We start from the raw sequence: 16,159 nt of genomic DNA on the forward strand, positions 1-16,159 counted from the left end.
TTGAGGAGGGCACATTCTGCATGGAGCACTGGGTGTTATGCACAAACAATGAATCATGGAACAGTTCATCTAAAACTAATGATGTAATGTATGGGGATTAACATAAGAATAAAAATAAATAAATAAATAAATAAATAAAAAGTGAAAAAAAATGACATCTTACTGCTACTTTTAGAAATTCATTCTTTGCACTTAAAAAAGTAAATATTGAATAGAAGATAAGCTCCATGAACACAGGGAATTTTGATGGTTTTGCTTAGTGCTACATCTCTAGGTCCTAGAGCAGTACCTGGCACATATTAGACCCTTAATAAATTTTTTTTTTTTTTAAGATTTTATCTATTTATTTGACAGACACAGTGAGAGAGGGAACACAAGCAGGGGAGTGGGAGAAGGAGAAGCAGGCTTCCCGCTGAGCAGGGAGCCCAGTGTGGGGCTGGAGCCCGATGTGGGGCTCCATCCCAGGACCCTAAGATGATGACCTGAGCTGAAGGCAGACACTTAACGACTGAGCCACCCAGGTGCCCCAATAAATATTTTTTGAATGGAAAAAATTTTAAGGGTATTTATTACAGTATTATTTGATATATTGAAATAATTGGTAATACTCTAAACATTCATGAATAAAAGGTTGACTAAAGTATAAAATAACCAGCCATACACGAGAAACACAGTTTTCCTGGAAAATAGGTTGTTCCATGTTTATTGACATTGACACAGTACTTCATATTGTGATAAAAGCAAGTGGAATAAACAGTATATACAAAATGGGATACCACTTTTTTTTTTTTTTTTTTTAAAGATTTTTATTTATTTATTCATGAGAGACAGAGAGAGAGACAGAGGCAGAGGGAGAAGCAGGCTCCCCGCAGCGCAGGGAGCCCGATGCGGGACTCGATCCCAGGACCCTGGGATCATGACCTGAGCCGAAGGCAGACGCTTAACCGACTGAGCCACCCAGGCGTCCCTGGGATACCACTTTTATTTTTAATATTTTGATTAAAAAATACATAATTTACCTATGCACAGCAGTTCTTAAACTTTATGGTTTCAGGACCCTTTTGCAGTCCTGAGGACCCTAAATGGCCTTTGTTTGTGGGAGATAGATAAATTTAGATATATATTTACCTTACTAGAAATTTAATCAAATTTTATATTTATTTGTTTAAAGAATAATGAACTTATTACATGTTAACATAAAGTATTTTTATGAAAAATAACTATTTTCCAAAATAAAAACATTACATGAGAGATGGCATTGTTTTACATTTGTACAAATCTTTTAATCTTTAATATGTAGGTTAATAAAAAAACAACTGGATTTTCCTATGTACTTCTGTATTCAATTTGCTTCGATGTTTTGGTTGAAGTACATCAAGAAAATCTAGCCTCCTACAGATATGTAGTCAAAAAAGGAAAAAAGTATTTTAATACTCTTTTCAGATAATTGTAGGTATTCTTCACTGATACTGTACCAAAAGTCTGAGAGGTAGTTTCTTCAAGATTGTTTGCAATGTGCAATTTGAAACCGTATCAGTGATTTTTGTACATTCTTTCTCTAAAGTCCTTTGTTTTACACGTAGAATAGATCTTTTACCTATGCAAGATTTTATACTAATGTATGGTTCATTTGGAAAATACTGGTTTGCTATTTATGCACATCTTCCCAGTGTTGACACATTTCAAGATTGATATCTTTAATTCTTCAGTATCACACCAGTCTCATTGCAAAGGTTTTCAAGTATTGTAAAGTTGTCAAGCTCATGGTAATAGATGCAACTTTTTCCAAATTTTACTTTTACTATTTTACTTGAAAGCTTGAATGTTATCATTGGTAACAAAGTCAGCTGTTTTTCTTGAGGTGACATACTTGCTTCATTCACTTGTTGAGAAAATGTCAGTGAAACAGCCAAGTATGAATAGTTTGCCATTTGTTCATTTAAAAATAGGGTTCCATAAAAAAAAAAAAATTAGCTAATTCACTTTTATCACAGTGATACTTAAAAGACAAATTATATTTTTAAAAAATCCTCCAAATCTGTAGCTGTAAAAGAACCAAAAAGAAAACATAACAAAATAGTAACCGTGCTTATCTTAGGAAGATGGGGAAATTGTGATTTTTTTTTCTCCTTTTGTTTTTCTATAATGAATAATACATTTTTGTTATGTAATACAGTTTCAAGTGTTATATAAAGATAAAAGTATGGTATTTATAGTATAGCTTACAGATAGAGTCAAATGAATGTGAATTAAGAGTAGTTAGTTATTTTCTCCATTTTTCTTGTTAGGATTTAGGCCCCGAATATGAAGATATATTTAATATTTCATTGAAGTGGATTTTAGAAAATGGAAAAGATGTTGGAATAAGGTAAAGGATTTAATTTCCACTTTGACCATTTTGTAGTATAAGAAGTGGTTTTGACTCTAAGGTCTCCTTAATTATTTTTAACTAGGTGTGTTGGTTATGGCCCTGAGGAACAATTGACAAATATAACCGATGTGCAGTTTTTACAGTCCACAAGACCACAGATGTCTTTCTGGTGTCGTTTTCGACGTGCTTTTATTACTGTCACCCACAGGTTATTGTTGTTATGCTTAGGTAAGTTTTGGGGATGAGAAAGAAGATACATGATAGTCTAGAATTTTTGTATCTGTATTTTATCAAATGCCAGGGTTGAGAATTTACTTCTGTGATAGCTGCCATTATAAATCATATCCAGAAGTCTTCACTAAGGTAGAATAATATTGAAGTTCGTTTTTTGTTTTTTTTTTTTTTAATAATGTCAGTATTAATCTAAAGGCTTAGAAAACAGTATATAAAGGGAGATGGAATAAAACTTTGTCCTAAGAATGTCATAGAAAAAGACATAAAGCATGCCTTTGAAAATAGAACAGGAAAATAGAAAAATTAAGCTTATTTTAATGATAAAATACAAATTAAGTTCATTAAAATTATTTTTAATTTAAAAAATATAATTTACCTGCATTGAAATTTTCATTTGGATTCCTGGATTTTGTGTGACTATTTTGATTGATTATAGGAATTTAGGAGATAATTTTTTCTTTGTTCAAGTCCTTTAAAAATAATTTTCCTAAAGTGTAGTACATTTACAGTCTACAGTTTTCCTAAATTTACAGTTTAGGAAACTCACTTTTCTAATAGTTTAATGTGGCAAAGGAAAACGTTTGTGAAACATAGTTCTATTGTTTTTAAAAAAATAATAGAATTTAAATGTTCAGTTGTCAACATCATGAAAGAAATGGTTTTTCTAGAGAGATTAAGTGAAACTCTGGAAAATGTTTAATACTAAATTGTTCTATGTAGTTGTAATTATGTAGGTAATTCAGCCCACTGTTTGAAGGCTTATTCCATTATCTGATTATGACAGTTAAAATAATCACTATGGAAACTGTCATAAGATTTCTCTTTTTTTGCTAATATCAGATTTAACAACTATACCAATAACTTCAGATTGCAGTGAATGTTATTGAATGTCACTGAGCACAATTTTTAAAACACAAAATATATAAATATTGCAGGTGTAGTGATGGTTTGTGTCGTTCTGCGTTATATGAAATATCGCTGGACAAAAGAAGAAGAGGAAACAAGGCAGATGTATGATATGGTGGTGAAGATTATAGGTATAAGTATTTGTAAAAATCTAAACTATTTCTAGAATAGTTATTATGTGATAAATTACAGCATGATGTCCAGTGATTGATTCATTTTAAATTTGTTGTATTTTCAGATGTTTTACGAAGTCATAACGAAGCTTGCCAGGAAAATAAAGACTTACAACCTTACATGCCTATTCCACATGTACAAGATTCCTTAATACAACCTCATGACAAGTACGTTCAAAGTATTGTGAGTTGAAGTAGATCAGAACGTTGGTATCTTCTGAAGTTATGAAGATTATATTGAGAGTTGTTCCGTTCTCAAGTAGACCAGTTTTATTGTACAGGCTTTACTTTTGTACTTTAAACTCTCCTTTCTTTCTAAATTCCCTTCTATTCTCCTGATTTTGAGTGGCATAATAGACAACTAGATTTCTAAATCATGATCACTTTTATACATTTTTTATTCTTATCAATCTTCACCTTATTTCCTTTAATTTCATCTTAATAAAGAAACAGAGACAGACAATAGCCAGTGATGTTTTACTAATAATGCCTTAAATATTTTTTTGTTAATGAAGCTTTTTAAATAAAAGTACTAAATAATAACTTCTTAAAAATGAAAGATGATTCCATATCCTAACACAGCATTCTTCACCATAGCAACACCTCAGAATCAGTGGTGGAGTTTGGGGGGAAAAATTTACTGATGACTATGCTCCACCTCTGGAGAAGGAAATTCAGTAAATCTGAGGTGAGCTTCAGGCATCTAAATCTTTTTTGAAAAAACTTCATAGGCAGGGATAAGAAAAACCAGAATTAATAATAACCATTGCCTTCACTTACTAATACTTGAGAAAGATGACAAGCCAAGATGATAGTAAATTTGTCATTTTGTTCACATGATAGGAAAAAAATGAAGAAAGTCTGGGATAGAGCTGTTGACTTTCTTGCTGCTAATGAGTCTAGAGTTCGCACAGAGACACGAAGAATAGGTGGTGCGGATTTTCTAGTTTGGCGGTGGATCCAGCCTTCTGCGTCCTGTGACAAAATATTAGTAATACCTTCTAAAGTATGGCAAGGTCAAGGTATGTATTTTTAAGCAACAACAAAAATAAACATGGTATTTAAAAATTTTTTTTCAATTGTGAAAGTCTTACATGTTTAAAGTAAAATAGTACTGTTGAAAGATAGAAAGGCAAAACTCCCTTTGCAGTTCCATCCCATAGAAGGAATTAATGTTAGCTTCTTATATATCCTTCCACTTTTCTCCTTTCAAATATGAACATAATGGTTTGTCTTTACCATAATAGAACACTACATACATTACTTTGATATTTTCCTTTTTCACTTAAAGCTACTTAGTATTTAACTGCATTCTTTTCCCCTAGTTTTTATGTAAATAAGACATAATTTCTGTTTTACATATATATAAAACATATAAAAGTGGAACATAACTTTTTAACTGCTCTTTTTTCCCATTTTTGCTTGCTTGCCTCTTTTTCATTAACACCCATCCACCTGCATATCCCCTGTGCCAAGTAGTTTTTGTGGCTATCTTTCCATATTTTTCTCAATGCTTGCATGGTTGCAGAAACAGGTATATGTAAGTGTATAGGAGGGCTTGGTGATTGGTTGCTTTAGGTCCTGAAACCTCTACTAGTGGTAATTGTTAACCTCACTTGAATCTCTTGTATGGTTAATTGCAAAATTAAATCTTGCAGTTAGTTTAATGTGCATTTCAGACCTAGTAGTGAGTTGAGTTTCTTTAAATCTTGTTGAATAAAAGCATATTTGTCAATATTTGCTAAACACAGTATTTATGAGAAAGTTAAATAAATTGTTTTGAAATTGCAAAAATGTAAAATCCAATCACTGCCTTCTCTAATTTTTACTTTCAAAAGAGCTTGAATAATAAGTCTTCAGTAATCATGGCATAAAGATGATGCTTTGATGATGCCAAAGATGACACTAAACATTAAACTTTTTGTTTTAAAAGGTGTCTGCAGAAGGGTCATATGAAAGGAAAACAGAATGCAAAGCCAATCAGATCTGATTACCTTAGTGCCTGATTGGAATAGTTGTGGATTCTCAGCCTAATTTCTTTATATAGCTAGCAATTGGTGCTCATGTATAAATATGAAGTTCTAGAAAAGGCCATTATTTTAGTCATAGGATTTTTTTTATCATTGTAGTTGTCTTATTTTTAAAATGTGAGGTTTTCAAGATGAATCCAAAGACAATTTATTGACCTAGGTAATCCAAGTTGTTCTTATAAATTAGTAGGGGGGATGACAGACTCTAAGTGTGTGAAATTGGATGCTCTATATCTAGAATTTAAAACCTCAGACTGTTATTTTCATTTTATCATTTTCTTTAGATAGGAAAAAACTGTGTAAGTATGATATAAGACAGTTTTAGGTCAGTTATAAAATAGTTGTAAAACTCAACATGAATTGATAGTTCTGAAATGTCCTGCAACTTTGTTTCACTAAGGTTCCAGTATAGTAAATGTTTACAAACTATATGCCAAGTACTGAGCTATCTTAATTTGAATACTTCTAAATGCACGATCTGAAGAATTATAAAATCAATCTCCCTTTACTTGAGTCTTTGATAAAAAAAAAAAGTTACGGTGAATTAGTTACTGAACCTAGAAAGGAATTGAGAGTAAAAGAAGACACCTATTTCTTAGTAAATTGAAAAAAATATAGTGGCTGAGATTATGTTATCCTGAAGGCAGAAAATCCTGAGGTAGAACCCAGTAGCCATTTGCTTGAAGTATACCAATTCAAGTTTTTGGTAGGTTGTAATGGTAAAAGTCTGTAGACTCCTAGCAAGAGAGATTTGAGTTCTTTTAAGAATTTGATCATAAAAGAATTTGTTACAGGAGCTGAATAATGAGAAGTTGGTGGAATATTTCTTGATGATAATTATCTAAATTGCCTCATTTAGAACATATAGCCCTAATATAGAGAGAATTTAGTTCTAATACTACTTACATTTTATGCCATTAAATGGATAGTCTATCTAAATATAATTGATTGACTTTGCTTGTAAAAAATATTAATACATAAACTGAGTTTTACTTTCATTTAAATGTATCCGAACACAAATGTTGTGCTGTAAATATGGCTGTATAGTGGGGGGTTGGGGTGGTTTATGTAAAAAGATAGTTTAACTTATTAACAGGCTTAATGTTTATCCTCTTATAAATAACAGTGGTTTAATTAAAAGGTACATGGCTGGAGGGTTGGTAATTATAGTAGTCTTGAATTCACTCCCACTACAAGCTGTTGTCACTTAATAGTATTTTTTCCAAGTAATTGTTAAATAATCAACCATATTGAATTTTTAGTTCATTTTCTGAAGGATAGTTAAGTATAAATTGCATTCTTATATAGCATTAGTATCTCTAATGGTATTTTAAAGCACCAGTTAAAAATCAAACCATACCTGCTGGGGAGAATTATTTATGTTTCTGACAGTTGTAGTCTTCAGAATAAACAGCATTCATTTGAAGGATCCAAACATAGTTCCGGAGGTATTTGAAATGTATCATCATTCAGTAACCACTGTCTCTTTGCTTGTACCAGGAGGTGATTACAGTTTAGTTGGGGAGACGAAGTATGTATCTTAAAGATCGGTTTGATCTTCACAACTACTTTGTGATTAGAATTAGCCAGGAATAACTTCTCCCAGATCCATTATTTTGTGGAAACTTGGGTCTAGGCTAGGATAAGATGGTATTAATGCTTCCATTTTCTCTGGTTCATTTCTTCTGGCCAATATTGGAATTTCAAGGAACTCAGATTGCCTGCAACTAAAAGGTCATCTAAGAACACAGTCTGTACACTGCCAGAGAAGTCTGGGTAGTACTAGAGGTTCACAGACTTTCTTGATCTGGGGTTTGTCAAAGATTTTTCATATCTAGTGGCCATTCCCCACCCTGTATCAGGCACAGTTAGGACATTCACAACCCAGACAATTTTTTTCACTAGATACTTCTGAAATCTTTAATTGATACATTCAGGTCTTTATATTTTTTCCCTTCCAAGTCTTTATTTAAATTCCAGTTAACATACAGTGTAATGTTAGTTTTAGGCATAGTATTTAGTGATTCATCACTTACATACAACACCCAGTGCTCATCACAAGTGCACTCCTTAATCCCTGTCACTCGTTAAACCCATTGGTATACTCTGAGCCGTTAACTCATCCTTTAAACTTTCCTGCTTTATATATTTGCTTTTTTTTTTTTTTTTAAGGAATCCCCAGACTCTCCAGTTCTTCCATGTACCTACTTTTTCTAGTTTTTCAGTCTTCCTCCTATCTTTATTTCTTTTCCTGTCCATCTTAGTTTCCATAACCCATCTCTCCAGTCCTTTTCTTGCTGGTACCTGTAAGTCATTATCTATCCTTCATCTTAGCCTGGCAAATTCCAACCAAGGATGAAACTATTTTGTCTATGTGTGGGGAGCTGAGCATAGCAGGAGAAAGTCATACAGTTCTGCAGACTGGTACGACATAAGTAATCAACCTCAATTAGGCCCTCAGTGCTACCTGACTTTCATGTTCTTATATTTTACCAGTCACTTCACTTTCCTACTCAGTAACAATTTTAGATTTCTTTCCGTCTTTTCAAACCTTTGCCCTTCTCTCTCATAATTCTCAGTTGATGACTTGAATAGAAGCAGACAGATTGTATCTGCCTCAAATTTCCACCACCATATCCATAAAATTGCCAGAATCCACACTCACCCTCACTTCCTATTGCATTTGAGTTTTCTCACTTAACCAAAGACCTGAGCCCTTCCCTCCATAGGGAATGGGATGTAAGTCCTCTGGATCCCATTCCCTCATCTTCTCAAATATCTTCTCCTACTGTGTTCTAAATCCCCTGCTTCTACTGGATCTTTTCATCAGCACTTAAACATGCTGTATAGTTTTTCTTATCTTTAAAACATGTTTGTAGGAGGGGTGCCTGGGTGGCTCAGTTGGTTAAGTGTCTGCCTTCAGCTCAGGTCATGATACTGGGGTCCTGAGATCAAGCTGTGCATTGGGCTCCCTGCTCAGTGGGGAGCCTGCTTCTCCCTCTCCCCTTCCCCTGCTTGTGCTCTCTCTCTCTCAGATAAATAAATAAAATCTTTAAAAAAAAAAATAAAACACACTGTGGGAGTGTATATTGTTCTTTAGCTATCACTCTGTCTCTCTCTTCCTATTTATAGCCAAATAGCATTAAACAGTTTACTGTACTCATTGTTTTTACTTTTTCACCTCTCATTTTATTCTTCAGCTGACTCCAATCTATTTTCCATCCCCCTCATTCCAAGGAAACAGCTCTCAGACATCCATATTGCTAAACCAAGTGGACATTTTTCTTTTCTGTCCTTATTTTACTTAGCAGTGTTAACAATTGAGCCTGCTTTAAAACTTTCTTCTTTTGGCTTTGGGGATGCCACTTTTTTTCTAGTTTTCTTGCTACATTGACCATTTCTTCAATCTTCTTTTCTGGATTTTCTTCTTTTCCTGGACCTTTAAGGGTTGGGAGTTTCTCAAGGCCATCTTCTTTTCTCATTCTACCTGTCTTCCTTCTACCTATAGATGATCTCATGCTGTGACTTCGTTTACCATAGATATATTGATAACTCCCAAATTCATTTCTTGAATTAAGTCCTCTGGTTTTCAGATTTTTATGCCCACCTGTATACTTGTCTACTAGGATATGGACACCACAAATTCAGCATGTGCATGAATTTAGTATCTTCTCTTGCCAAATGGACCTCCCCTCCCCCCAGTGTTCCTGTTTAATTAATGATACCCCTTCTCAGTTGGTTCCGCCATAAGCCCAGGAGTTATCCTTAATCTCTTCCTTACTTTCATGTATAGTCTTTTAAATAAGTCATGTCAAATCTACTCCATTTGTCCTGGATTCTATCCACTTCCATCAGCATTGCTAGCCTATATCATCCACATTAGTATCATCTCTTAGACAACTATAATAACCCTCTAACTGGTTTCCTTGCATTCACTTGTTTCTGTTTAATCGATTCTTAACAGTCTGTTTTAAAAAATGATAATTTTTAAAAGACAGATCTCATAAAATTATTACTCTCTTTAAAAAAAAAACTTGGAGTGGCTTTCTATTGCTCTTATGGTAATGTTAAACACTTTAATGTGATCTGCATGGTCCTCAATAATCTGACTTCTGTCTCTTAAGGTTTATCTTTCTGTTGTTCCCACTCTAGCCACAGTGGCTGTCTTTTAGTTGACTACACTTTAGTTTACTTGATTACACTGAGCTCCTTCTTGTCTTAGGGGCTGTATATAAGCTGGCACATTTGCTTTTTACTCTGCCTACTTTTATTTATTCTTTATTCTTTAGATCCCAGCATAAATTTCACTTCCTCAGTGAAGTGTTATCTGATACTTCCAGACTACCTTACTTTCACAGCTTCCTGTATTCTTCTTTCTTAAGATTTACTGTAATTACGGGTTTTTTGTTTGTCTGTCTGTTTTTTTGACACTGTTTCTCAACTCTCTCTAAACTAAACTGCAGACTCTGTGAGAGCAGTGATTGTATTTCTCTGATGTACCTTAACTTCCAGGGGTCTGGGTCCCAGTAAAAGCATGCGATGAATATTTTTTGAAAAAAGTGACTGAATACCTTTCAACAAAATGGAACAGTGACAAATAGTAAAACTGATTTGTTTTTTGTAGCATTTCATTTAGATAGAAGAAATTCACCGCCAAATAGCTTGACACCATGTCTAAAGATTCGAAATATGTTTGACCCAGTTATGTAAGTATTATGATCAGAGGTATATGTAATTTTTATTTGGAATATTTGGAATATTCTTAAAATGCTGTCTGTAATTGAACAGTCTCTTACTTTTGAATCTCTAAAGAAATGTTATGTTTTCCTTTTCTTCCTCTTTTGTTAAATTTAAAGCAAAAGTTTGGCCAAAAGACCCGGATGTATAATAATTTGTTAAACTTCTACAAATCTTTGTAGGTACTGTGAATCCCCATAGCAGATAAATGCTGGAGTCAAGTTAATGATACACATGGTGATAAACAGTACCCTTTATTAAGTGTATAAGTCTCTTCTGCCAACATTCTTGCCTCAGTAGGCAATATAGGTAAAAATACCTGCTATTTTTAAACTTCCAGTCTCTAATTGTAAAAAATTCTCTGCAAAGATGTACACACTTTCTGTAAGTCCTGTTTGTCCATGCAATATTTGAGAAACTTTTCATTTAATATTTGAGAAAATTTCTTTATGATTATAGCAGCACATGCATCCAGAGATTAGCACTGGCAAAAGTTACTGCCTTAGAATCTCTAATATTTCATATATAAGCTGTAATAATTTTTAGAATTTGCTTCCTAGAGGTAACTGCTTATTTGTTCAGTGATATGACAGGTCAGATTCTGTTTTGTAAAAAAAAAAATCCTGACGGGAAACTGTATTATGTATAAAATACCCGTAAGTCTCATTTAATAACTCATTTATTTCAAAAAATAGTTGATACGAGATTGCAAATAAGTAACAACAAAATTGGAAATGTGGGGAAGCCCTGTTAGTATACGTACACAACCCTCTCTATTTTGCATAGATAGAAGCACTTAGCAGTGCGGTGATCCCTCTGTTGGGAAGCTTACCCCATACCTTAGGGATTAGGAAATCAGTGTCAGTCCAGTATTTTGTTACCTAAGATGAAGATTTATGATTTAAAGTATAGCCGCTTTCCTTTTGGCCCACCATCTATATCTCACAAGTAAGACAAATACGCACTGCTGCAGCAGGAAATCTTAAAAGCTCTCATAATAGTAAGGTGACTCTGTGCAAAATGTTTGTCCTGTATCATTCTTCCATTATTTTGAAAAAGAGAAGCTCAGAATACACTGTTTAGGAATTTTCCTAAAGTTTAGGAATTTGAAAATATCATTTAAAAAAAAAGTAATACTTGGCGTGCCTGGGTGGCTCAGTTGGTTAAGCATTTGCTTTGGGCTCAGGTCATGATCCCAGGATCCTGGGATCGAGCCCCGCGTCGGGCTCCCTGCTCAGTGTGGAGTCTGCTTCTTCCTCTCCCTCTGCTTCTGCTCTCTCCCTCTCACTCTTTCTCTCAAATAAATAAATAAAAAAAAATCTTAAAAAAAAAATATTCAACTTACTTTTTTTAAAAAATATTTTATTTGAGACAGTGAGTGGGGGGGGGGGTGTGCCTCTCGCACACATGTACACATGCAGGGGGAGAGGCAGAGGGAGAGGGAGAAGCAGGTTCCCCACTGAGCAGGGAGCCCGACGTGGGGTTCGATCCCAGGACCCTGAGATCATGACCTGAGCCGAAGGCAGACACTTAATTGACTGAGCCACACAGGTGCCCCAATAATACTCAACTTCTATGAGTTCACTACAACTCATTAAAATGTTAACACTTGCTAGGAAGAAAAAAAAAAAGAAATGACAATAGGTACATAAGATTTCAGACATAAAAATGACAGCACATTTGTTCTGCTGTGGTAGGCTAATCCTTCACTGCACAGCTCTGTGCCTTCTTACACTGGAAAGTGAGAGAAGGTCTGGGACTGTGAATGCTAATATTTTTTAAGTCTGCTAGTAACAAGCATTTACTTAACTACTAGTTTTAACAATATGTGGTTTTGAAACTATCCCCTTCTGGTAGGATATATATGTTATAAGAGACAATGAAGACTTTTGAGTAGGAGTATGGTTGTTGATTATTGTTTTCCTTAATTTTTAGGGAAATAGGAGATCAATGGCATTTGGCAATTCAAGAAGCAATTTTAGAAAAATGCAGTGATAATGATGGCATTGTTCACATTGCAGTAGACAAAAATTCACGTGAGGTAAAGTAACTTTTACTACTGAATTTTACATTTTGGATTTGTTGCTATTAAACTAAAACTGTTTCTTTTTTTCTTTCTTTCTTTTTTTTTTTTTGAATTATCACAGGGTTGTGTATATGTTAAATGTCTGTCTCCAGAATATGCTGGAAAAGCTTTTAAGGCATTGCATGGCTCTTGGTTTGATGGTAAGAAGTTTGAGTATTACAAACATTTTAAAATGATAAATTATGGCTTACTGTTAAACTATACCAGATTTTAAATTAAAGAATTTTAGGTCAGCATTTTTAGAGTAATTATTTAAGATTGTTTTATTTGTTCATATGTCTTTTACCACAGTTTGTTTTCTATAAATATTAAGCACATTTTTACAGATCTAAAATATTATTTTTATCTTACAACAGGGAAATTGGTTACAGTAAAATATTTACGACTAGATAGATATCACCATCGCTTTCCCCAAGCTCTTACTTGCAATACTCCCTTGAAGCCATCAAATAAACATATGAACTCTATGTCTCATCTTCGTCTTCGGACTGGCCTAGCCAATTCTCAAGGAGGTTCCTGAAAAGACTTTCTTCCACTCCTAGGACTGGTATTTACAATAGGAAAATTCCTGTTTGGCTTCCTGTCTTCCTTTTAAATGCTTTTTGTATGTAATATTTTTATTGAATACAGCTCTGTTTGAATGTTCCAGAAATCTTAAGGTTCCAAAGGGACTTAGCAGTGAGGCAGCAATGCTGAGTAGGCAGAACAATTGTTTCATTCAGTTTTTGGAGCTCAGTTAAGCTGATGCATTTAAAGTTTTGCATGAGGAACATTGACTTATTAAGCATTTTCAGATGTGGTGATTGTGTTTTTGCACCACAGAGTGTTTGGATAACCACACAAAAGCATGGTGAAGAGGCTTCTTGTATTTCCATAATTTCCTGTGAACTAATGTTGTGAATTTTTGTATACAGTCACCTGCATAGTTCCTTACCAGGCTAATGTGGTAAAACTGTTATTTCCCAATTTAACCTTAGGTTTCTATTGCTTGTAAGAGATTCATTTGTTACAGCTGGAATACAGGAAAACTAATTTGGGTTTAGTGGTTACATATAAGTGTAGGTGGATGTACATGTACTTAAACTGGCTTTTGTATATATGTATAAATGCTGGTGGTGGCGAAAGTAGTCGTGTTTTGTGAGGATGTCTGCATTAAAGCAGTAAAATAAGCTTCCTATTTTATTCATAATCTGATGTGTATATATGTATGTGTATATATGTGTGTATGTGTGTATATATGTGTGTGTATATGTGTATATATACACACACATATATACATATGGCTGTACTATCACATAGATCAAACAGCCAAACACCTGGAAGTATTAGATACAAGTTTAAAATATCTTTTATAAGTTTTATATAAAAATGTCTGAGTATGATTTTGTGTGAAAGTTCTGGTATCAGTTGTAATGGATTCAAATTTATGTGAGCAATAAAGATGCAATTGGCAGATATTGGAAAAGTATTTTGTGAAAAGCTGTATTTATTATAAATACTAGGACTATGACATAGTACTATTGGGATTAAGTCATTTTCCCAATCTATTTATAATATAATGAAATGTCAGCTCCCCTGTTGTATGTCAGGTTTAAAGCAGGGCATATTGTTGCAGCAAAATGTGTATTTGAAAAATTATATTTGAAATTTTGGGTCATGAAAGCTTGCAATATAGTAAATGCACGAGTGACCGTCGCTTTGTGCCTCGGTATTTACTTTGTTTCAGTAAAGTTGCTTTATTACTGTTTATGATTTCAGATTAAAATAGTTGCTGAGCAGAGTTTACTTGTAATGTAACAATTGGCTTTTTTTTTTTATAACCTGTTGATATATCTTTGTCAGTCCAAATGAATATGTGAAACAGCTGGAATTGTACCAATTTTGATTTTGTTTAAAGCTCAGTTTCCTTTTTGTTTTTTAATTGTATATGTGTTGGGTTTGCAGCATGAACTTGCACAGATAATGCACGTTTTCTGGTTAAGTAAACATGATGCACACTGTTCTGTAACAGAAAACCCTATTGTGCCTTACCTATGTGCTTTTGTGGGCACCATGTTTATGAAGAATAAAAAATGATTTGTTATCTGAAGAGAATAAATTTTAAATTCTCAGTTTATGTCTCAGATACTAAAGTGTGAAAATATAAATATATATATAATATATAAAATAACCAATCTTTCTGTATTTTATGTGCATCATAGTGACTTATCTGAGCTTAGTGACCCCCATCTTGTGACCTGTTGCAAGAGTGAATGTAAAAAATAGTCGTGGCATCTTAAAAGGTCGCCTTTTGATGCAGATGCATCTTTTTTTTGCTTCTAAAACATATTTCATGTAAACATTGTACATTTATTATTGTAATATATACTATTATGCAGCTTATTTTACCTGAAACTGTTAAGCCGACCAAGATCCCTCCCTGCAAGACAGATGGGAATGTGTATAATAACTAGATATTTGAGAAGTTCTGAAGTTTGATGTAATCTGTTACTTGTCCTGTTAAAAAAAAAAGGAAAAATTCTAATTAAAAATTTATTAGGTTTTTTTTAATGTGTCTTGGCTTTTAAAACTTTTTAAGTGCCCTGTGTCTTTATTTTTTTAACCAGTGAAAGTAGGTGCCTTTATTTTAAATCTTCTTGGGGATCTGTAAATATATATATGCTCATAAAGGTGGATGAAGACCCTAAAGTTAATTTTTTTTTTTTAAAGATTTTATTTATTTGAGAGAGAGAGAATGAGAGAGCACATGAGAGGGGGGAGGGTCAGAGGGAGAAGCAGGCTCCCCGCTGAGCAGGGAGCCAGATGTGGGACTCGATCCTGGGACTCCAGGATCATGACCTGAGCTGAAGGCAGTCGCTTAACCAACTGAGCCACCCAGGCGCCCCCTAAAGTTAATTTTAACCATCCATTCCTCAGCATCTTACTTTTCTTTATGAAAATGTCTTTTTCTAACTCTCAAGTGTTTGGATCAAAGTGGGGCAAGACTATAAATCAGCTGTATCACTAAAGCAGCACTGTTTAGTTTAGACATTTTTCCATAGCAAGACTTTCTCAAAAAAGGAAGCCATTCTTTTACATGTTCTGCTCAAAACTCCTTTATCTCATTATAAACCAACAGTTTATGGGCTAGCCTCTTTGAGTAGAATTGGTTTAGAATTTTTGATGGTTTAATCAAGTAAAAAGACTTGATTAGTCAGTTGGTAGACTCTCACTGATTGCTAACAAAGGTCAGGCATTGTTACATGTTAGGGATGCAAAGATGGAAAAGACATGGCCAAAACCTCAAGATGGTCCCAGTCTTAGAGGAAGAACGTAGAACAGATAAGTTAAAAGACAGTGTGGGGGTGCCTGGGTGGCTCAGTTGGTTAAACGACTGCCTTCGGCCCGGGTCATGATCCTGGAGTGCCAGGATCGGGTCCCATGTCGGGCTCCCTGCTCAGCAGGGAGTCTGCTTCTCCCTCTGACCCTCCTCCCTCTCTTGCTGTCTCTCATTAAAAAAAAAAAAAGTGTGGAAAATATAGTGAGAGAAAAAATTCTAGGAGTACAGAGAGGCACCTTATGCATCTTTTTTTTTTTTTTTAAGATTTTATTTATTTGATAGAGGCAGGCAGAGGGAGAAGCA

At 34.1% G+C, this 16,159-nt stretch overlaps 1 protein-coding gene across 1 annotated transcript in view; it reads left to right on the top strand.

Moving 5' to 3' along the window:
• LEMD3 (LEM domain containing 3) overlaps positions 1-15,109 on the top strand; it is a 63,567-nt gene extending 48,458 nt beyond the window's left edge. Inside the window, exons 5-13 of the mRNA XM_006731923.3 lie at positions 2,289-2,368; positions 2,454-2,599; positions 3,541-3,642; positions 3,750-3,852; positions 4,528-4,706; positions 10,339-10,420; positions 12,387-12,492; positions 12,599-12,677; positions 12,894-15,109. Of these exons, the coding sequence (XP_006731986.1) occupies positions 2,289-2,368; positions 2,454-2,599; positions 3,541-3,642; positions 3,750-3,852; positions 4,528-4,706; positions 10,339-10,420; positions 12,387-12,492; positions 12,599-12,677; positions 12,894-13,057 (1,041 nt within the window). The 3' untranslated portion in view covers positions 13,058-15,109. The remainder of the gene's footprint in view (positions 1-2,288; positions 2,369-2,453; positions 2,600-3,540; positions 3,643-3,749; positions 3,853-4,527; positions 4,707-10,338; positions 10,421-12,386; positions 12,493-12,598; positions 12,678-12,893) is intronic.
• The last annotated feature ends 1,050 nt before the right edge of the window (positions 15,110-16,159 follow it).

The sequence above is a fragment of the Leptonychotes weddellii genome, chromosome 5, assembly GCF_054177405.1.
Source record: "Leptonychotes weddellii isolate Sample4059 chromosome 5, ASM5417740v2, whole genome shotgun sequence".
Taxonomy (NCBI): domain Eukaryota; kingdom Metazoa; phylum Chordata; class Mammalia; order Carnivora; family Phocidae; genus Leptonychotes; species Leptonychotes weddellii.